At 39.4% G+C, this 24518-nt stretch overlaps 1 protein-coding gene across 1 annotated transcript in view; it reads left to right on the forward strand.

The window, feature by feature from the left end:
- Nucleotides 1-24518, forward strand: part of cacna1bb (calcium channel, voltage-dependent, N type, alpha 1B subunit, b) — a 176241-nt gene that overhangs the window by 57484 nt on the left and 94239 nt on the right. Inside the window, exons 6-8 of the mRNA XM_040157092.1 lie at nt 6268-6359; nt 6782-6934; nt 12058-12245. Coding sequence (XP_040013026.1) covers nt 6268-6359; nt 6782-6934; nt 12058-12245 — 433 coding nt within the window. The remainder of the gene's footprint in view (nt 1-6267; nt 6360-6781; nt 6935-12057; nt 12246-24518) is intronic.

The following is a 24518-nucleotide window of genomic DNA, read 5'->3' on the forward strand; positions in this document are numbered from 1 at the left end:
TTATAATATTCACCAGTTGGTTCGCTTCAAATGTGATGCAGAAAAGCAGAGAGACAGGTGATGAAGCAGACAGACAGTCCGTGACCAGCTGGTAATGTTCAGACAGACAGGCAGGCAGTTATCCAGTCAGGTTGTCGGCACCGTGTTCTCTTCTCTGTCCTCTGGGAGCCCCAGTCTCCTCCTACCAGGATGTGTGACAAACTCAATCACGGCCCCCAGCTGGGGAGGGTTGTAGTAATTACACTACATCACTCAGCCCCACGAGAAAGCAGTGTTTCTCCATTGCCTGAGTCCACCTTTGTTTTGTTTTTTTGTTTTTTTTCAATTTTGGACATTTTCTGGTTCTCCATCTCTCTCTTTCTTTACACAATATATAATCTGTTGGAAAACTGAATTAGTTCTTTTCCGAAAATTTCAAACTATTCTCTCAAAGCTGAACTAATCATGTTATAAAGCTCCAAAATAAGCTTTGGCTTTGGCTTCCAAAGTTGTTATGGCTAACCTGTTAGCAGAGAGTGTCCTATTTACATATCCTGTAGCAACTTTAGCATTAATTAGGAGTCATGTTTCTGTCCATCTGATGAATTTAATTCCTAAATTCACTCTCCTATTAGCTCTGATTTGTTCCTCAGTGATGCCTGACAAAAAAAAATAATGAGCTGCTAGATATTCCACCTCTTTCACCAGCTAGTTGCTAACTTTGTCTGTCTGCTATTTGACGCTGTGCCGTAAGGGTACATTGTATTTATCAAGTCTTGTTTGTAGAAAACAGCTGCATACTGCTGCTAGAAACAAGGTTTAAGGGGAGCAATGAGACTGAACCAGACTGAATTGAACTGTGACCAAAACAATGCGCTAAAAGAGGCTAAGAAGCGCAATAGAGATGCAGAGTTGTTGGTAATTCTTTGAGAATTCATTTTTGCAAGCAACTCCTTTCACACTACATGCACCCATTTGATACATGGTTGATGTTAAAAATATTGATTAGTGGAGCTTTAATTTCTGCTAGAAGGGTCAAAAGTTGTGTTCACTCATTGGCCACTTCACACTTCCGTTCAAGTTTATTAAAGCTCATCCACTGAATCGTGAGGAGGAAAGTGTAATTCAGTTCTAAAAGCATGTCCATTTACCAGGGATTGAACATAATTATCAGTCCCAGTCACATTTCTTGCATGATTTTTTTGCATGAAGAACAAAAATTAATAGAAGTGTGTGTTCCTTTCTCATTGGATTTTGATGGACAGCATGAATCTCTTTGTCTTATAACTGCCATTGTTTCTTCAAAGTTAAATTAGTTCACGTTCTATTTATAGTCCAGCGATAAAGGCTGATTCACAGGATCTTGAGATATGTTTGATGAGCCACTGAGGAAATGGGTTCTTTATTGTGAATGTGTGAATTTGTGCACCTATGTATAATAGAAATCACGCGTAAGTCTTTTTTGATTTTGTATGAATGAGTCTTCGTAAATGTATTTGTCTGTTTTTGTTTGTTATTTGAGTGGTCTGACTCCTGCTTGAACATACTTTGATACCTATGTGTGACAATATGGCTGGCTGTGTGTGTGTGTGTGTGTGTGTGTGTGTGTGTGTCTCTGTCTGTGTGTGTGTGTGTGTGTGTGTGTGTCTGTGTCTGTGTGTGTGCGTGTGTGTACTGTTTGTGAGCAAGTGACAGAAGATAGCATCACCCTCCATATTTCCTGTGCCAGTGTCTGGCGCCCACATGGATATATTGTGGTGATGATAAAGGGATATTAAAACTCATAGCTACTTCTTCTACCTGCTCTCTGACCGTCTGTCTACACAGTCGTGAAATCATCCCTTCACAGGCAAATGCATGGACACAGACACACATACATGTGTGCACTTAGCAGAACAAAGTGAGTTATTGATTGTGCAGGAGATAAAACGGCACAGAGGGATGATTCATGTTTTTATATCCTCGTTTCATTCTGTGTCTTCAGGTCACTGTGGCTTTATTTACTGTGAACAGACTATTCTTGCTTGCTTCTCATTTGTCCATTAAGGTCCTACACAGAACACTAACATTTCTTTTGATCACTGGTTTGACTCAACTTTCAAAGTTTTATAAAACAATGCATGTGGAACTCTGAGCCTGAAATTTTGGCTGCAAATCATTTGCAATACACTTATGTCAGCTGACACAGTGCCTGCATTTTTGTTCTAGCGTAAGAACAGTAGGATTATCCTTTAATGTATTTTAATTTTAAGGCAGATGAACAAAGACTAATTTCCTTCAGAACATAGTATACAGTGATAATTCTGAAATATTTTTATTATGTAGAGCAGCTATAAAAGCAATATTTTCTTGGATTTGCTAAATTTTAGCTGGATGTTTGTTGGAGCATTCCTATGTGGTTGCTAGATGCTTTTTCAGTGTTTGGGTGGGTTACAAGAGAACGGCAGGTGGTGCTTGTTTGGAAATTGTAATCATGTTCAGGGTGTAGTAGGGTGAGGCTAATAGTTACTTGGGTTGGTTGGGTGTTTTCAAACAGTTGCAGGGTTGTTTCTAGGGTTTACAGAATTGTTACTTTGGTCAATGTGGGTGGTTACTAGAGTCTATAAGGTAGTTTCCATGGTGATTCAATGTGGCTACGAGGACGTACTGTATGATTGTTAGGGTGTTCTGTGTTTGCAGTAGTCACACAGACTATTAATCGAGCCAGCAGTAGTTGTGGCAGTGGTTTCAGAAGCAGTAGTAGTTGTCATAAAATGGCCCATTGGGAGAAATATTGAATTGCCATCTTTCAGAAACATGGAGAGAGACGGACAAACCTTTATGTGCACAAGAAACTCAAAACTGAGAATTTCCAGCTTAATAAGTTTGAATTCTGTTCGTTGTCATCAATTCTTGCAAATATTAGCACTCCTGTTAAATACTTTTATGTTGATTTTTAACCTAAATTTTATTCTCTTCATTTTCTGGTTTAGATGTTGGGTTATAAGCCTTTTCCAAATGGGGACCCCCGCGGGGGCATCTCATGATGTATGGTTGACAGTCATTAGCCGAATAACAGCTGACAGAAGATGCCCTATGATCTCTGTGAAGTGTTGAAAAGTGAAGGACACACAGACCGTTTAACAGCTTGTTAAGCTTTTCAGGTTATGGATACTGCATCAGTGTTCAGCACAGAGTTCATTTGCTTGTATTGCCACAGGAACGTACAACACAAGACTTAATTCCACGGCTTCCATTGATTTAACTTGCATCATGCTGAACGGATCGTAGCATCGTGGCCTTGTACAGTCTCCACTTTGTACAAAGTAGAGAGACACAGACAGAGGCTGGGTTTAGATGTTCAGCACCATGGAGAGAGACAGAAGGCAGCTGGGTTTGAATGTTCGAATGTTCATTTAATTCTTTACAGTAAAGTTACTGTAAGTTTGAATGCAGGGGTGCATGTGCTCGCTGAAGTGCAGGTATTACTGTAGATCGGTGGTGTTAAGAGGCTTTTCCTCTCCGCGGTGTTTCGCAGGCCTCATCTATATGTCGTCTTCTACATCATCCCTCAGCTCTTATTTCTAACTTGGTGGTGCCCCCTTCTCCCTGCATATTCATTTAATATGCGCTTCCTACATAAAGCTGAAAATGACCGAACAGTATGATTAATAAAAAGCATGAATTGCATGTGGAAAAGTAATGACAAAATTATAAAAAGGAGTATCTGGAAATCCATCACTTGGCAGAGAAGTTGATCAGCTGCAAAGCCTGTGCATGAAATATGTATAAAACAATATATATATTATTACTAAACAGACAATTTCATCGAAGCGGACTGATTTCACCCATAATGATAATTCCCATAAAGCACAGATATGCTTTATCGGTTACCATGCCAACTGGTATCCAGGGAGCAATAAGCAACCTTTCTTGTTCTCGGCTGTTTCTTTCTGTGTGTGTTTGTGTTTATGTGTGTTTTTGTGTGTGCACTTATTTGAAGAATTTCTTTCAGTTAGTCATCAGCGTATGCTTCCCTCTACATAAAAGCTATTGTACCCTTGAGGGTTTCTTGCCTGCTTTGGGGCTCCCCACAGTAGTTAACTGAGAGGTTTAAAAAAACAGACCCGTTTGGGATGTCATGAATAATATCATTTATACTCTGTTGCATTAAAAAACAAAAAAAAACCAGAAAAACATGAATAGAGTTTCCAGTAAACAGGGGCAAAGGTGCAGGGTTCCTTTCTAAGTTGGTTGGGGTGTTTGCTACATAGTGACATCAGAAAAAAAAACAAAAAACTTTGAGGTAAAACAAACCACATCCACACAGGGAGATAAATAGTATTAACTTTGTCAGCTTCTTTTAAATTTTTTTATTTGGTCTTAGTCCTGTGACAAATGTCGTTGTTAGTTTTTATCATATTTAGTCACTCATCCTGTTTTTTTTTTAAGTCAAGTTTTAGTCGCCTAAAAGTCTGGGCATTTTATTCTTATCCTAGTCAAAGTAAACCAGTATTATTTTAATCTAGTTCTAGTTTTTATTTAGTCTAGTGGCACTTTAGTCTTTTTCAGTCATCAGATTATACTGAACATTTCAGTCAATCTAGTCTAGCCAAAACAAATAGTCTTTTGTCATTTTAGTCAAACCTATTTCACATAAGATTTTATCTTATTTTATTATCTTATGAAAAACAGGTTGACTGATTAATAATGCAGCTTTGGAGAAAGCATCTGGTCTAGTATCTGGTCTAATGGTCTGGTGGTATCAATTTCAACAATAACGTGTCTCTTCATCTACTCTTTTTTTCGTCAATGAAAATAAAAAGAGATTTGGGAGAAGTTTTTATAACTACATTTCAGTCGCGTCTTTTTTCGTCAGTGATATTGCATGTTGATGTAGTCACAGCGTTTACTGACGTCGGTGCCGTCTCGTCATCGTCCCGTTCTAGTTACGGGAACAAAAAGATCGTTGATGAATGTATTTAGTTATCATTTTTGCTGCAAAACAACTTAAAAAGTGGCACAAGCACAAAGAGACAGAAGTGTCGTTTGTAGTCCTTATGTTTCAGTCTGGGTGTTGTGGTTCCAGTCCTCTTAACGGCTTTTTTGTCAGCAAATTAAATAGTCAAGGGAAAACTAAACGGCAATTCAGTCTGATTATCAGGATAGTTTCACCTTTCTCAGTTCTCTCAAGAAACTTCTTTCATTAACCGATGTTACAGCTTTGCCCCACAGAGTTACTGAAGCGCACTACTGAACACTGAAAATCTTGTGTTCACAAGACAAAATGTAGGGAGGAATATTTTAGCTTCTTTGAAAGTTGGTAGAGACATATGAATATCATCTCTATTCTAATCTACACCCATGAAACAAGGTCCAACAAAGTGGGGACTGTATAGGTATGTCTCTCTCTTAGATTCCAGATCCTTCATGGGCGCGGTTTATATCTCTTTACTGTAACAACTTTCTTGCATAGGCCTCCTCCTCTCTTTCTTGTTGACCTCTCTCCTGCATGTAGTGCACCCCTCTCTCTCTCTCTCTCTCTCTCGCGCTTTCTCTTTCTCTTTTTCTCTCTCCCTCTCTCTCTCTCCTTAGCCTAGAGCATGTTTTTTTTTTCTGTACGTTTCACTGGAGCACTTAAGTCTCCCCCTCTGCATACAGCCTGTAATGAGGGCTGCCAGCTGTGGCTCAATGGCCAGTGCACACACAAACGCACAAACACACCATACCCACTTGCACACAAGGACCAGCCACAGTCACTCCTCCACTTCTAGGTAAAAGCGGATATAAACAGCACATGATGTAATCAGCTACATATGTGACCAACCTATAGGCTGTGTGTGTGTGCGCGCGTGTGTGTGCGTGTGTGTGAGTGTGAGTGTGTGTGCGTGTGTGTGTGTGAGTGTGTGTGTGTGTGTTTGTGTGTGTTTGTGTTTGTGTGGGAGAAGAATAAAAGATGTTTTTATTGTGCTAAAATGCTTTTTTCTGTTTTATATCATTATGAATTGAATATATTTGTGTTTTGGAGAGAAAAAAAATAAGCAGTTTGAAGACATCACCCTTGCTCTGGGAGACTGTGATCGGCCTTTTTCATTATTTTCTGAAAATGTATGGAATATAAAAAAATGTTAGATAATAAAAATAGATTAGATAATAAAAAATAAAGAAGAGAATGAACATAAATGAAAAATTGTTATTAGTTGCAGACTTATATTGTACATTTCTGTATTACAGCAAAATATTGTATAATAGTGTGAAGAAAAATGGTTATTGATGTACTTATTGCATGTTTTGTGTGTGTATTTACAGAATCTTGGCCACCGTGGGTTCAGACTTTGACTTGAGAACACTGCGGGCGGTGAGAGTGCTGAGACCCCTGAAACTTGTCTCAGGAATCCCAAGTAAGTCGGTCTGCCACCATTTGAAGATATTTCATTCTTGCTTTTTAATTTGTATTTAAACGTTTAATCACATGATAAAATTGTCTTGAAAAGTGCAAAGCAAATACCAATAAAATGGCCAATAAAATGGCTCACACTTTTGACTGGTTAATATCTACAAGCAGTAATAAAAAAGTTGCATCTTTGCATGCTAGTTAATTAGATGAAGCTTATATGATGTAAACTAGTCTTGATTGTCTTACAGAGTTTTCAATTTGTGTTTTAATTGGAAAGTTTTCAATCAAACGATGAAATGAGGAACATGCACTATAGAGTTTCACTGAAACAAATGCTTTGGTGAGTGTTATTATAACAACAAATATAAAAGCCAAGCGCTGACGCTCTCTTCCCTCCCCTCTCCCACAACCCTTTCTGTCGCTCAGGTCTCCAGGTGGTGTTGAAGTCCATTATGAAAGCCATGGTTCCTCTGCTTCAGATCGGCCTTCTGCTCTTCTTCGCCATCGTCATGTTTGCCATCATCGGGGTAGAGTTTTACATGGGAAAATTCCACACCACCTGCTTCAAGATCGACACTGGTGAGAGCGACAGCTTGGCTGTGGCGTGTGTTTGTACGACGAGACTGATTATCAGCCGAGTTGATGCCAGGAAAACTTTTTTCTTTCAGCTGTGTTCATGGTCATTGTTACGGATAAGAACATATATTGCATTGCGTATTTATAGAGCCATACATTAAGGATTCATAAGTTCCGTATGTACATGTGGCTTATGAATAGCTGCACATTTGCAGTGTTTACAGCCAGTGTGCCTATGTCAACATAACAATTTTTAGACAGCCGTTTTCCACATCTTAATTATGATGAGCGGAATTTTCACAGTCTTCGGGTTTTGAATGATAGCTTCGGCTGTAACTCAATAGAGATGCTTATGTACTTGGCGTCCTGATCGAATGCTACCTCAGATGATGTTAATGAGGCCGCAGTTCACTAGTTCTTTCTTCTACATCAGAGGTGTGTGCTAGTGAGGATATTGCAGCCATAAAACCTGACAGGGCATTCTTCGCTGTGTGAGTGGGCTCTAAGCAACATATATAGTACTTATAACAGTTTTTAAGAGTGCAGTTTTTTTGTAAGTTTTATGGTCTTAAATACAAATCATGTATACTTTACATTACTGCTGACCATTTTCCAGTACATGCTGTAGAGTTTGAAACTTCGGACAAATTAACTGAACATCAAGTCAGTGTCGCATGGTAATGCAGTTTACTGTGCAACAAAATATAATTTTGGGAAACGCTTTATTCTGTGGATCCTGAGGTTTCTCAGTAATTTCCTAGAAAGTTTCTTGAAAAGACTTGTGTATTTTGGTACTAATTATATGGGGGGAATGAATGAATCAAGTGCTCATTTGGTGCACTTTTACTCAATTCTAATTAATCGGTGAATAACCTTCTTTTGCCAAAAGTAACTTTTCTTCAGTCAGCTGAAAAGTTGTAGTTGTAAATTACGGGTAAACTTGCAAAGGAGAGCGTAGCATATGGATCTAAGGTTTCCAGGTTATAAATTTATGGGTTGAAATTGATCCATGTCAGATTTTTAAGTCATTAGACTTTCAGCAGTTCTTCAAAGAAATTATCACGAAACTAAGGGAACTGTGACACAAAGCACAGTGATATCGGTGATATTAAATGATAGTTAGAATATATGTTATAGCATTATCAGCTTTCATTGTTTTTTCACTTAACCCCTGCCCTGAACAGTGATTGTCCAGTCATAGCCTAGCAACCTTAACCGGGTAAGATTTGGATTTCTCCTCATGCTTGAAGAGTGTGCATGGGGCTGTAGTAAGAGCAATACTCAACATCTGAGAGTTTGGAGGATGATGTCTCCTTTTAACTCTTCTTTTCTTTTGAGCCTTTCGAGAACCAAAAGCACAGGAGCAAAAACGTTAGGAGCTGATTAAATAGTCTGTATCTGCTTTGACATAAGCTAACGTTAGCATACCCAGCTAACGTTGTGCACAGCTAACCTAACCCAATGCTTCTTCCAAGCCCAAGGAGGATTTCAGTAGCTAACTGTACTAATATAAATCACAGGATGACTAGCTCTACACAGCAATACAAGAACAATATGATTTTGTATTTCCATGTCTTCTACGTGGATCATCGACTGGCGAGGGTAAGCAGTAAAGGGACTGCTGCAACATATGAAAACACATAAAATGAAGAGAAAGCAACGGCTGTCTGTAAGGTTGGAAAAATATTTTCAGAAATCCGAAACACAACGGCACAATTAGTAAAATGCTTAGCTTTAATGTAAATTATATTTCATGTGAATTATGCTATACATGAATATGAGCCACCAAAATCCCTGGTATGGTCCGTTAATGTGTGAAAATTAAAAGGGAGCGGGAAAGCAAGATAGATACGCCTCCTACCCTTTGTGTGTGTGCTTTAAAAAAAAAAAAAAAAAACTATTTCTGAAAATTCATAGCCAGTCTACTATTAGAGTGTTATTATTATACTACATCATTATAGTAATTATAGCAAACAGTCAGATTGCTCGGCTGAAATTACCCATTGTGTAATGCAGTGATGAAAGCCATGAGACGGCTTTATTTCCCCACTGCTGGTGTCAGATAGAGTGTGAAGGCATGACTTGAAGGTTATTGGCTGGCCCAGCTGTAGAATATGTGCATCTATCAATGTGTGTGTGTGTGTGTGTGTGTGTCGGGGTGCTTGTAGTGGTGTGAGCTGTTGTGACAGCCTGCTAATGTACAGTACGTGTGTTACTGAGTTATTTTAGTCACAGAGAGACAGCAGGGCTCAAGTAAACTGTGCAGCACTGGTAACTTTGCACACGAGCACTGTTGTATTATTTTTTTCTTTGTGTGTATGTATGCATGTCTGTCTGTTTTTATGAATGAGTGAGTCATAGGCAGGTAATGCTGGATAAAACCATAAGGACCACATGTGCCATATGTCTGAGTATGTTTTCATGTTTTTTCTATTACATATTCACTGGGTCTTCCTTCACTTGAGCACAGGCTGGTTGAAAACTTTGGCCTCTTCGTCCTTAGTGTGGAGAAAATTAATTTAAGTCTGTCTGTTGATTATGCCTGTTGCTAAATAATAAACACATTGCCATGACCCATTCATTTTTTTTTTTTTTTTTTGACAATCACAGAGAAGGATTGAATTGAATAATTTCAATTGTGGCATAAATGAGATAATAAACAAACTCCACAAAGTTTGAAATGATTTAAGATTTTTTCTAGTCTTATGTACATTTATGTTAACAGATGAGTATTTAAATGACGCCTGCTTTCAGCTTACCATCCCATTTCCACTGCTCATGGCATTGAAATTCTGTACTGATACTCATAACACAAAATATTCATGACTATTCTTATAATTTTGTTCACATGCACATGGAATTTGATGGCAGCAGTTTTAACATCATCAATGTGACGTTTAAAAGTGCATAGCACGGTCAAATATGTCCTTAATGGTCCACACATTTCAATCAAAAATAAAAGCAAATAAATACAAATGTTATTTGAAAAAAAGATATACATATATAACTCAAATAATGAGCCCTAATTATTTTGTAAATTTTATTTCACTCAGTAAAAAGAAAAATAGACAGATATTCCCATATCTTCCTGACACTGAGTCTGGCTGACACTGCACCTATCATTAGGGAGGAAAGGATGCATCTTACTGGAGTGACACCAGCAAGATGTTGGCTGTGCAGTCTGGCTCTGTAAACCCCTGTTAAAACTTGGCACAGCCTGTGATCGAGGCACTTATGAAACTCTGGGTGCACAAGGCATCTGTTATATGCACATTTATTCTTCAGTCTGATCCCCATCTGCTTACATATGTGCCGGCACATCCTTTAAACAACCTTTCAGCAGTCTCCGTTTGCTCTGGCACTATCATCTCTTCTTTGTCACTTCTCAAGCCTGGAAAACTCAAGCACATAGACGGTAGGACACATCTTGTTTAGTTAGACCACATCCGCGCCAGGACGACTACACCTGAAAACACCTTGTATTCGTTCTGCCTTGGCCTAAACACTAAGCCAGGGTTTTAGAAAAGGTAGAAAAGACAGCTTTACTATGGCCTCCAACCCACTCAGTGAACACTCAGGTGCAGTGTCGGCATAGAGGATAACACAATGAATTTACAATCAAAAAATTGTGTTTTAATTAATGTCTCAATACAGGAGCGAAGAAGATGCTTTTTCACCTTGCTTAACAAGTAGTAAAAAAACGCTTATCTGGAGTCAGGTCGCAGTGGCAGCAGTTAAAGCAAGGTAGCCCAGACGTCCCTCTCCCCAGCAACTATTTGTAGTTGTTTGAATGTGGATGTCTTGTTTTACATCTTCACGTGAAGTGCACATCCTCTATGATGCTCCATTTCTGTGTGAGTAACATGGTGCCTGGATTTCGTCACAGTGAGGTGTGCATCAGGTGTGAATCACTTGAGTCATTTTCAGTTTTGCTGTTTGTGAGGTCGTCACCTTTTTATGTCATTGTAGTCTTTCAATTTCTTCAAAGTTTTATTTTCTTAATTGTTTGCCTGCAGATTTTTGCAATACGGCATATCCTCAATTCTCCCATTCACTGCAATAACAACTTTTTACGTCTGGTTCCATCTGTTTATCTGGGCTTGGATGTGATTTGTGGTCCAAGGATAGCACGTCCAACAAGCACGTTTCAATGGTTTTGATGTTGCAGGTGCAATAGTAAAATAGTGGTTATTGATTTGTGTATGTTGTAGGACACGTTTGCTTGATCAGTCATGATCTGCAGCCCTGCTGGCCCCACCAAAAAGAACTTTGAATTAGTTTCACCTGCTGAGCAGGGGCGAAAATTAGTTCAGAGTGTGTTCCTAAAGTGTACAGAAAACAATATAAATCAAATCAGAACCTTTAAAAACAATGAATTTTTTTTTTGTTTGTTTTTGTGTTTCGTTTAGTTACTATAGGGGAAAAGGGGTACCGGACCAATAGGTAACTTCCAGATTTTCTCAGCGTAGAAGATTGGCTGTGACATTAGCCGCTCCTTAGGAGCCTTAGCTGTGATAACAGTGGCGCTCTGCTGGAGCATGCTGCTGAAAAGTGAGCAAATCTCTAAATTAACCAGTCGATTGTTGCACTGACCTTCACCTGTGGTCACTACTTTTGTGTAATGACTGACAGAATCATGTCACAGCCTCACTCTGCATGAAAAGGTTAGGAGGTCAATGGTCTTCACTGAGAGGTGGAAGTGGGCAGGGAAACATGAAGGGATGCCCCTGTGGGTTTGCCTTTCTTAGTGTTACAATCATGACTGATGACTGATTTTTAGGAGATAATTAGACACATTGGAGCAGTATGAGGCAGCTGGACAATGTTTCAGGGGAAGTGACATTTGGCCACTCTACTCTCGTTGCTACAGTTCTGACCAACATAGCAAAAAAAGTATGCAATGATAAAATGTGTGAGCATTAGGAGGCGTTGTATGGAAGGCCACGTAATAATGAAAACATTGCAATAATCGGTGCAGACACTTGGAAATCTATCTGTTATTTTCATCTGATAATTTCAGAGCAGTTTTTATGTAAAAATATCACCAAATTTACCAGTTCACCTAATATCAGAAATATGCATAACAAAAACCATTCCCTTCCTCTCTTCATTTCTCTTGTGGTCAGGTGAGAAAGCAGCCAACTGGCCATGTGGTCTGGAGCCCCCGGCCAGGACGTGTCCCAATGGGACCCAGTGCAGAGAGTATTGGACGGGACCCAATTTCGGTATCACCAACTTTGACAACATCCTGTTTGCGGTGCTTACTGTGTTCCAGTGCATCACCATGGAGGGCTGGGTGGACATCCTCTACAACGTGAGTCTATGTGCACTAAAGACTTTGGACCTCTCTAGTTTGTGGTATAGGCTTAATTTCTTGCTTGTTCTTGTCCCTCATTACCATCTCCAATCTTATCATGTTTGCTCAGCTATTTCTCACTCCCTAGTGGCAGGGCTTGAGGATTTTGTTTCTAGTCAGTGTCTTTGTTGGTCGATTTGTAAGTTACACACTTTGGTCCAGAATACAATAACAATTACTTGCTAGCCAACACTTTTGTCTATGACAAGGGGAAAATCCTAATGTTTTTGGAGACCTTTTGACCGTTCCTCTATTGCTGCTTTCAGACCAAATAACTTGTACACATGAAATATAAAAATCTAATGGCCAGAGCGCCATGAAATTATCTGAGAATCTTCATCTTCTTCAAAAGAATCAATTGCTAGGAAATTTGTTGAGCACACATATGCTTTCATGGATATAAACCCAGTTTAATTTTAATGCCCCTATGACCTTTCCTCTTGCCCCATCCTCAAGACAATCTTTACATCGTTAATCCTTAGACTAAACAAATCATGTTTTGTTATTCATCACTTTCCTATGTTTGAGTGTAATGAAGATTTCAGCCTCTAGGAACAACTAAGGGTGTTTTAAACTCTCATAAAACTATGAATAATTCACCTCCCATGACTTTAACTTTAATGTAGACACACATCTACACCTGTGACCTGGCAACCACAAAACTGTGACCATGGAGTGGCTCCCGTGGAGCATGTGGAGGATTGGTTTGTTGCTGTAGGGCACCTTGGAGGTAGTTGGTAATGGAGAGGAGAGTGTTAGTTATTCATTTTACCCTCTCAAATGTATCGTACTGGTTCATAAATTTAAATGTGACACCTTCCACTAACAAACCTGTGTATCTTAGACTATCTCATCTACAGGCCCTTTTATACGGCCTGTTCAAGGCGTGAATGTGGCTCCATTATTCCGCCCCACCATTCTGAGTAAAAGGTAAAAAAAACGGAATGAGGTGCCATTGTTGTTCCGCCATTAAGCTGGTAGCGGAGATAGTCACAGAGCTGAATCATCGTCTGTTTAAATGCACACTGGAGCAGCATTATGGCAGCTTTGTTTGGTTCTGTGTAAACAAGCAAACCAGCATTATTAGGGGACAATAGTGGGGGTTCTCTGTTTAAAGGGGTTGTATGATATCTTTCCTGTGTGTGTGTGTGTGTGTGTGTGTGTGTGTGTGTGTGTGTGTGTGTGTGTGTGTGTGTGTGTGTGTGTGTGTGTGTGTGTGTTTGTGTTTGTGTTTGTAAGCCAGCAACCTGAAGCAGAGATGGTGAAAAAGTAAAACAGAGCCCCAATTCAGGTTGTCAGTTTGTCAGTTTGGGTTCTGCATGAATGGTAAGGTAGCAACAGTGGCACATGGGACACACTCTGCTTGTCCAGTGTTAATATCTATGGATCTATCCAAAGAATATAACTATGTTTACTTTGAACTAGAAAATAGCGTAAAGTCACAGTGTTTCAGTATACTACATAGAGATAATAACTATAAGATACATTTTAATTAATAAATAAATGAATAAGTAAATAATAAATTATTTACAGAAAGCTTATTTACAGGAAGCTGTAAATAAATAACAAAAACAAATAAAGGCAGCCACTGAAAAATACAGTTATAGGAGAGGGAAAATACACTGAAAAAAGTGAAACAATTGTGTTATTCATCTAAAGTGTATTTATATATTGGTCTGATTTAAAAAAAAAAAAAAAAAAAAAGGTTTTCTGTGAAATTGTTTAATTTCAGTTTGTTTTAAAGCAAAAAAAACGATGCTATCATTCAAAATCAAAAGGAATCATTTCATTGAAAGGTCATTTCCACCTCAACCCAGAGGTTCACATGTAACGTGACCTTATGATGTAGCGTCAAATTGCCTTGAATTGAGTTTTGCTGGCCACCATGACAGCTTCCCTCGCTTGGAGAGTAAAGATTCTCTGTGATAGGAAAAAAGACTTAAACAAGGTAAAAAAAACAAAGCGTGCCGATTTTAGTGGGAATGTGTCTACTCCATGCGTGAATTTGTCTAAAGAAAAAATAACTACTTTGTAGACTGTCTCATTTTCTGTTCCTCAGTGTGCGCGCTCGTTTCTCTGCACTAGCTAATGGTAGACCAGTCAAAAAATATAAGGAAATGCGGGAGTATTTTAAGAGCAGTGTTTCTGGTATGCTTAAAGAAAACCAGGGAGTGAGCCTCTCATCTGCTCTGTGTCATGTCTGTGTTTGGCTGAGGGGGGTGGGCCGAACAAGACACATGGATACCCTTCTCTTGAGTTGACGACATTTATACAAGTTATTGTGAGTTCTATAAAAACTTACCAGTAAAAAGGCAACGATTAATTTTTTAAAACACAAACATAAATTGGCAGAGATGTGACGTCTTTGCCTGCCATTCCTGCTGGCTCCCATCCACATCCAGTATATTTCACACAACCATATTAGCTAAGCTAAGACTAAAGCTGGTTGTAAGTAACCGTCTATAGCCTAATCAGCCATGTATCTTGAAATTCGGCAAGTTCTTGTGGAACTTCGGGTGAGACGCCAGCCCCCAATCCCAAACAAGACCCTCCAACCAACTACCAGCTGTACCTGCCAGGCAGTGTATCTGTTCACATTAGCAGCAGAGGGAGGATGACAGAGGGAATAGTGATAGTTGATGAATGATAGTTTTCTATGTTTTTTAAACGTCTGTCCCTGTTTTGATGTCATGAATTTCATATATGTAGTATATGTTTGTAATTTTACATCTGTTTTTAGGGAGATATTATCGAAGTTATAATACATTTTACAACGCCTCTCAAACCGATACAAGCACATCAATTAAATTTGTTGTTTTGCAGTTTGTTCCACTGTCTACATGTTGATTTTTCCTTTTCTTGATCTTTTAGTTTTTTAAACCTGATATAGCACCATCAGAATAACAGAATGATTCTCCCCAAATGTTTATCGGGGCTTGGACATCTTCATTTACCCAACATTCAATTTCTGTTATTCTTTTCAATTAGCCTGTTACCAGACGCCCCCATTTTTGTGCACGAACATGAAAATAATGTGCCTGAAATAAAACGGTTACTGTTCTTCAACCCTTTTGATTACAGTCATAACCCTGGTCTCCTTTGGTGAGGCGACTATGGCTCAGGAAAAGTGCTATATAAGTGCAGTCAGTTTACTATTTACCAGGGCTTTAAATTTTACAACCAAAAAGTCAGATTATAAGGGATACTGAACCATGTTGAAGAGGCACAAACATTGTAGAAATGTAAATTTTGTTGCCTTACCTATTTTTTGTGGTGTAAAACCATGAATATAAGGCCTATGATAGTACACAAAAGTCTGAACCAACTCTGTGTCAACAGCAGTTGCAGTAATGGGGATCCTAAAATGCTTTTTCACAGATAGAATAAGGAAACTTAGAGCTTTCAAACAATGTATAATTAGTAAAGGTTGTGTCAAGACTAAGTCCAGTAAAGACCAAAACACAACTACAGTAGCACTAGGTGCACAAGGGCAAAGCGTCCCCGTTGGAAGTTAAAAAGTTAACAACAACAACAAAACAAAAAACAAAACATAACTGGTGGTTAATGTACAATGTAACAACACCTTTGCTAATAATATATACCAATACGATATTATGACAAATATGTACAAACTGTATATCATATACCATGTATATCACTATATGTAGCAGTCTGCGGCCGGACACAAAGCAGAGATGTTGCTTGTGTCTTAGATAACTGGGTCACGGGGACGACGCTCGCAGCCATTCAGGTTTTTAGTACTTTTTCTCTCTTTCACCAGCCCAAACAGTTTTGTTATCTAAATGCCAGCACCTCTGTGTTTTTTCAGGGCAGCCAAAAGCATGACAGTGCCTTTTAAAAACATACAATCCCAGAACACTTTAAGAGAAATAAGAATCCCTAAAGGAAGAGGGACGTCCAGCCAAGCAGAACTAAAAAATGGTGAAGTGTCTAGGCCAGCCCCACAATGGCTGTCTGACTAAGAGCTTCATTATTATTATTTTTTATTTAACTAAATGATGTATGCAAAATCAAAAATAAAGCCTCAGATATTTATAACTAGTTGTAACTGCGAGATGAGAACACTTTGTGTTGTAGATTTCATTGTACATTGAAAAAATTGCTATTTTTGCCCGTGAACCTACACTCAATAACCCATAATGACAAAGTAAAAACATGTTTTTAGAATTCTTTTCAGATTTATCAAAAGTTAAAAACTGAAATCTCTTATTAACAAAAGTGTGGTCAGGTGCGTCCTTTGTTGTGTACCTGTCAGAAATTGAATTGATTGGATGTAAACACACTTGTGTTCCAAAGAATCAGTTGCAGAAGATGTTAAAGTTAAGGCTGTCACGGTGTGTCGCTCTACACTCAGTGTAGTGAAATATGGTCAGTTATTATTGATCAATTTCATTTTATTTGGCAAAGGAATTATTTGTTGCATTATTTGTACATGTGCTTCTTTATCTTATGCATATATTTCTCTCTTTCTATCTTGAATTTTTCCCTTTGCTGTCCCTTCCTCTACATTTATCTCCTCCTTTTATTCCCTAAACACCTATCCTTTTCTTTTCTTTTTCCCCTCTGGTCCCAGTTTTCCTCTCCTAGGAGACAGCAGCTAACTGGCACTACATTGTGAGCCACTTACAGAGCTATGTTTTCTCCTTCTTTCTCTTCTCTCTCTTCCTCCTTGTTTCACTCTAAAAATCTCCCGTAGCTTTTTCTGGCTCATTATCCTTAGCGCCGCAGACCCACGCTGCAGTGATCCGAGAATGCCTTTTCTCTCAGTCGGTACTTTTTCTTTGTATTTCGGTCGTTTTCTTTTCCTTCTGCTCAAACTTATTTCTTTTGATCCTTCCAGTTATTTTTATTTGAGCCTTTTTGTGTGTCATTGCTTACCATATTTCTTCCTTCCCACATATCTTGGTCTTTCTCTTTATACTTCTTAATTTTACTATCTAGTCCTCTTTTTCTCTTTTCCTTCTTCTTACAGCCTTTTCCTGTCCATGACAAGACTGATTCACTCGCAAGAAGGGGTGTTTAACTTAGATAGCTTTTTAGAGACCATTAACACATCTCGTTGAAGTAGACTGGGCTCATTTGTGGACTGTTTTGATTGGTTTGATTGCTGCTCTTGAGTTTTTTTACCACACCACATGCAGACATTGTTGAGCTCACTGGAGAGAGTTTTTTCAGTCTGAAGTTTAACATCTTTCTGGCACCAAGCTCACACCTATACTACATCTCTCTGTTGAAGCCTTTGGCGACTCATTCTCTGTGCCAGTGGAGCACCACACTGTTGGCTTGTACGATTGGCAAGGGCCAGTTATCCATTACAAGAACCATGGCTGTAGTTTGTGACTACCTGGCAGGTGTGCATTAGCATGCTTTAACTCAATATCTCAAATGAAAATCCATTCACCAGTTTAAATGTCATTCTAAAGTCATTTAACTGCAGGTGGCTATAGAACAGCATTTGGTACTGTACCAACTTGCTAACATTTATGCCCACTGTCACTGGGGAGACAGACCTAGCCATGGGTTAAATGTAGCATGTTAATTCAGCATGGTGTTCATGTTAGCCAGTTGATTGTTAGGAGTGGGGATGCGTTTTTTTTTTTTCCCCCTCCCTAACCAATCAGTGGGGAGTGGTTTATCTATATGCCCATTTAAGAGCTGTTTCCTCTGTCAGTTGATTGACAATAGCCTGTGCAGTTATGTCAATCTTATCCTTGGTTTTCACCATTTTTGTGGCAATTTTTCTGTTGCTGTGTTTTATGAACATAACTAGGTAGTTCGCTAAGAAGGAAGAAGTCATGGGAACAGACTGTGCCTCCTCCCTGTACCTCAGCATATATTATTACTTGTAAAAGAACCCCTGACATGAAATATTTCATAAACTGCACTGCTGAAATGTACTCTAGCTCCACAAAGTTTTCCCCAAAGCATGTGCCAAGCAAAGGAAATAAAAGGAGAGATCATGACAATGTTATGCATCGGAAAATAGCCATAGTTGTATTTGTGTGAATGCAATAGTGCATGCATGCATGCATGTCATAAATGCATTAATATCCTGAGTCCACAAATGTAGATACACTCTTGGTACAGATGCAGGGGGGAAGGGTTAAGTCTATAACATCATGAAGCCAAAATAGCATTTCGGCAGGGGGTTCTACTCTGTGGATTATATACTTTCCTATAACCCTGCATTAACCTCGCAGATTGATGACTGTGCTACCTCTGCCCTGGGGAAATTGCTCAGACCTCCTCTAATGGTGCAAAAGAAAATGCAGAGCGTCTCTCCCCATCCTCACTGTCATTACCATCCTGCTCCCTCTTTTTCTTCTTTCCTCGTTGCATCCTCTCTGCCGTCCATCGCCCCACTTACCTCATAACTTAGGCCCCCCCAGCGGGTCCACATCCCAGGATCCTGGGGTCTCCCAGCAGCCGATGTATTTGAACGAAGCACTGCTGTCTGCCTTGTTATTCTACAGCTGGAGGGAGTGGTGACAATGAGTGTGCACTCAGACTGACAATTGCACTGCCTATGATGGTGTAAGCATGTTGTTACAGGTACCACTGAGAAGATGAAATACGAACCGGGAAGCCCAGTTGGAAGGCAGATCAGACAGGAAGACACTTTAATTTTTCAACCATATAGAATTAATATTTGAAAAACTTTAGCCCTGATGCTAAAAAAAGCAACTTTTATGTGCATGACGCAAAGTGTAAAGCCATAAAAAAAGACACTTATGCTATCAGACCAGGAGAAGCACTTTCTTCATACCAATGAACCCTTCCTGTACCAATGTAGTGGAGATTGGTACAGGAAGGGTTCTGAAGAGGAGCGCTCCAGCAAAAAAAAATGCAAGGTTGTCTGGCAAAAAAGTTGAACCTGACTCAACTTTTGCCAAAATGCAATGCGACATCATTAGGCAAAACACTGCTTTATACCATCAGACACATGCAAGCATAAATTCCTGGATTACCTTTTAATATGATCGGTGTAACACTACCTAAATCCTCTCCCGTAATATTAAAACCCACCAAGTCCTCCAACCTAAGTGACCATATAGGTCATTTTTCCCTACTCTCTGATTTGACCTATAGGAGCGTTGCCCGAAATAGCGTCATACAGTGGCAGGAGATATGTCAAAGATAAACTGTTAAAATCACTGTGGAAAAATAAATAAGTAACCATTTTTTGTTGTGACAATTCTATAATAAAGGTTTGGTTAAGGTTAGGCACAAAAACAACATGGTTAGGTTTATGGAAATGGTATGAGTTAAAATAAGTACTTTGTTAGGCTTAGGGGACCTTCATCGTCATGGTTACAATAATTAATACATGGTTAAGGCTATAAAATATGGTCATGGTTAAAAGAAACAAGGCTGACTGTCAGATTGAAATGGGAAAGGAACAACAAGACTCTCCTTACCAGAAAAAATAACTGTACTGGTCATTTGTTCAAATAAATATAACGACTTATGTTTATATTTTTCAGACAAGGGACCTCTTGTGGTCATAAGAACAATTCTCAGAAGCAAAGGCAGACATAGCACCTCTTAAGGAGGAGCTGGCGTTCAGTGGTCATTGGTTTGACACACAAGTCCACTATGTGTGTCCTGTCCCCTATCAAGACTTGGCATGAGTTTGTTTGAACTGTGACCACAATGTATCCATAAACTTAACCAAAATCAAGCACTAACTACAGAGGTGGCAGATCAGAAAACATTTCATTGTAAATTGTTTTTGTAACCATCCTATGGGTCATTTTGGAAGGCATTAATAAACACCCTATTTTGTCAATTGGGTGTTGGTTGGGTGACGTTTCTTTTTCCCCAGACACCCTGCAGTACCCACACCTCAACACAGTAATCTTTTTGGAATGAATGGGTATTTATTCAGTGAAGTCTTTACACCCTATGAGGGAGCCTGGGAAGGACAGAATGTCACCAAACTGAGTTGACGCTCCTTCTTGATGTTTTAATCAGGAACAGAGCAGAGGAAAAGGGAAGGGAGTGCAAATGAAAAGAGATTTCGGCTTATGCTAATGATCATAATGTTGCCAGGCGCTGCAGAGCTGTGCTTTTGACTTGAGCAAAATATCCTCCCATCAGTGTCATCTTTAGCGGCTAAACCGCATGGTGGATATTACTGATATGCAACTCTAGGACGTTGGAGGCCAGATTACGGTGCAATACGCATCCAGAAGTTCAAACTACGCATGCAGAGGAAAATAATAAGCGTGATCCTTCCAAATTACTCTGTCATTTGCTGGCTTTTTCTTCATATATCTTATATCCACTAAATTTCTCCTGCTGTGATAATAACAGTCAGCTCTCAAGGGGAAAACTGGATATTAATATAAGGACAAATTACTGAAGGTATGGTCGTTCAGTCTTTCCTAGTATCGTTTTATTAGTAAAGTATTTTTTTTTATCATGCTCACAATAAATGATCTGAATTGCTTCTTATCCTAAACAACACATGGCCTATCATCTATCTCTCTCCAGCACCAAATATGTTCAGCTTCATGTTCACCTTCACATCCCATCTTAGATAATGTTGCCATGTTATCACCATCCAGCAGCAACTAGATCAGATCTGACTTGTGATTTTGACATCATTTTCTTATTGGTGTCCCTCTGTACCCTGATTTTGTTACGGCTAGGGTGGCTGTGGTTTGGAATTTAAAAAAAAGTACTTTGTTAAGGTTAAGGAAATGGTTAGCATAAAAATAATAATAATAATAATAATAAGTTACATGTTTTGTTGACTCAACCATCTACCCCGACGACTTCCTAATGCCGTGACTACTCAGAAGATGTAGCATTAGCAGCACATTGGCAGAGCAGGAGCAGCTGCTCCAGTCCTCTGTGGGTGTCTACACAGGATGTGTTCAGGCACGGAATTGAATTTTAGGTCAATCGCGTTTTAAAAGCACTTTTATGGGCGTATAGCACAAGTAAAGCGCAAGTTGTTACAAGTTCTATGTAGACAGCTGGATTGATTAAAAAAAGTATCTGTTCCGTCAGATGCATGCGAGAGGGACGACTGAAGAATGCGGCTGAAACGCCCTCTGTGTAGACACAGCATAGTAGGTTTTTGCAGCACCAGTAAAAACATGGACTACACTTATATAGCTTTTTTTCTAGTCTTGCTGACCTCTCAAAGCGCTTTACACTACATGCCACAGTCACACACACATTCATACAGCACTTTTCTATACATTGCACTCTATAAAACATTGTCAGACTAATGTTGGACAGATTTTCAAAAAAAGTATCAAAATCGATAAAGCAGAAACAGAACCTGCCTTTTTGATTGTACACATTCTTCTTCATTTTCAAAACCTGATGCCTACATGATCCACAATGCAAATTAACTGCTGAGAGTTCAGGTTTTGGGTGAGTTCTGCAAGTAGCAGCTAATGTAGCCTTGAGCCTCAAGCAGAGATGAGGAGCAGGCTACAGTGGTCTGCCAAGCTCACTTCTTTCTAATTCCACACAACTAGATTGTTATATTTACAAACTTTTTTCGGACAACAACCCACGCTGACTCAAGTGACATCACTTGAGGACATTTATCAGATTTTACGCAGCTCCCTCCGGCACCAAAGGCTTTATACAGCTTTTTTCACATATGTAGTTCTACTCCCCAACACCTGTAAACAGACTTTGAAGTGGAAAATTGTCTGAGATCCCCTTTAAACATAGAGCATTCAAGGCATTTGAAGTAGTGACAAATGGTGTGGAAAGTCTTGGAAAACAGAGATGTGAACCAATTGTAACCTTTACCAAAAGGTTTCCCTAACCTTAACCAAGCTGTTTTTGTGCCTAAAAGCTAAGCAAACCTTAATCGCAGTGATGGCAGAATTATAAATCATTAATGTAATGATCATATGTAAGGGTTTTGGAAAGCACTGGCAAGATGTCATCCTGCTGATAGGGGCCGTTTGACATTGCTCTGAAGGCAAAGACAAACAATATATTTTTTTATAAATAAATAATGACTTGACATTGTTTTTTTCCCAGGAATCACAAAGCCGTGCAGTTAAGTGCAGTTTAGAGTAAAATAGGGTTTTGTGTACAGCGTATTAAGAGGCGTATTAGAAGGTATTAAGAGAATGGATACTGTGGTCTGAGACGATGCCTCATTCCTTTCAATGAAAGTTACTCACCCAGCACATACAATGACAAGTTCCTCAGGTTTCCACTCTTTTGAACCCTTAGACATTAGACTGCTTCTCTGGCTGAGCCAGGTTACATGGCATACACATGAATGGCACAAAAGTAATATCTTCATACAGCTCTTCAAATACTTAAAAAATAAACAACCCTATCCTTGTACGATTGTGACAAACCTCAGAACACAAGACTATACACTCTCTTATAGCAATAATGCAATGACAGCGGTCTACAAAAAAACAGCAAAGCCTTGCGTTGATTCACACTGTGAGTGCTGCTTTAGCTCTGAGCTAGTCAGCAGGGAAGTGTCTCCGTTGTAGCAGCAGCAGGGTGTGTGGGTGGCTTCTCAGCGTTGATAATGTGGCAATCTTCATTTCATGCCCTGTGATTTTATTACATTTCCTCTGTCTCTCTTGGTGACCCAGTGGCCGGCATCAAATTGGAAGAGGCCCCAATTACCTCTGCCGTGTCATGTTCTGGCTTCACGCTAAAAAAAAAAAAATGTACACATCATTTCATGTTATATTCACTTTCATTTGAATCTTGCGTTTAAATCTTGTATTTCTTTCAATCAGCCTCTTACTATAAGCAATAGAGTCCTACATGAAGGCACAATTTTCTGCCCAAGTTATAACATTTACTTCACATGAGAGATTTGTGTTGTTTTTGGTCCGTGCTCTTCTGACTGGTTGGAAGTGGGTGGGGCTCTGTTGGAAGGAGGTGATGTCATGTAAGACTCTGCACCACTCAGAATAAAACAATTCTGCTGTTATCGTGGTAGATATTAGTGTTACACCTGAAGAGAATAAGTAGTCATCAATTGTAGTTCTGCCATACTGTTCTGGATATTGATCTATTACACTGAGTGGTACCTTGCATTGTGGCTTCCCTTTATTGAGGTCTGTATGTGGGTTTGTTTGGTTTAATGTGTGTGTGTGAGATCCTCTGGGTCACAGGTACCTTTTCCTCTCACTTCATTAGAGCCGTGTGAGTCGCCGAGGCAGGTGCACCTTGATCCTGTCGGGGCAACAACGTCTTGGGCAGTCAGGGTGCTCGTCAAGTCATTGTAAAAATAGAGCAGCACAGAGGCGCGGCTACATGTTGTGTGAACAATCTGTCATGGGTGTGTGTGAATTCCTGAGCGTCAGTGGATGAACTGTAGCTAACTGGAGTAAGGATGTCAAAGAAAGGATACTGAAGTTATCAAGCTCAGTCCAGTGAATGGGTTGCGAAGGCACGTGTTTGTGCTTGCCTGTAGGGACGTCCCATGAGCCATGGCATTTTATCGCTTTTAAAGTTGTTATGGCTAATGTGTTTGCAAATAGTTGCCTGTTTACACATCCAGCGTACACAGGGTAACACTGTCACTCATTTGGAGTCATGCTTGTGTCCATCTGATAATTTCAGTTATGTTTTGGTCTGCTGCGAAAAATATTCCTCTGTTAAGTGTTCCGCTTTCTTCACCAGCTAGTTGCTAACTTTGTTTGACTGCCGTTCGGCACCGGGCAGATAGTGTACAGCAGGTTTATTAAACCTAGTTTTTCCGGAAAACAGCTGCCTGCTGCTTCTAGAAACTAGAAAGCTGATGAGAGTGAACCATACAGTAAACGTGTCGTAAAGCCAAAAGTATCAGCTTAACAGGGCTAAACATCAGCGCAAGCCACCCCATCCACATGTCATTTGAATAATTATTTATATAAAAATATTAGTTAGTGGAGCTTTAATTTTTAATATCTGTTAGATAGATATTAGATCAGGTGGCTTTTAAGTCTCACACAAGACAGGTTAAGTGCAACTTTGGAAGTAGATCTGTTACCACTCAGGTAAAAGAGCTCAAAATGCATTGGTCTGGATTCCAGACTTACTGTGAGACTCATACATGGGGAATATGATGTGAACGGAACTTTGTGTCCACATATAAGTGTTCAACCTTGTGAACTCAAACTGCTGATTAAATATCACTAAAATTAGCCTGCGGCACATTAATTCTGTGTCAAAAGAGGAAACTAGTCGACTCTGAGAGAGATGATAAGAGCCTTA

The sequence above is a fragment of the Xiphias gladius genome, chromosome 20 (assembly GCF_016859285.1).
Source record: "Xiphias gladius isolate SHS-SW01 ecotype Sanya breed wild chromosome 20, ASM1685928v1, whole genome shotgun sequence".
NCBI lineage: Eukaryota > Metazoa > Chordata > Actinopteri > Istiophoriformes > Xiphiidae > Xiphias > Xiphias gladius.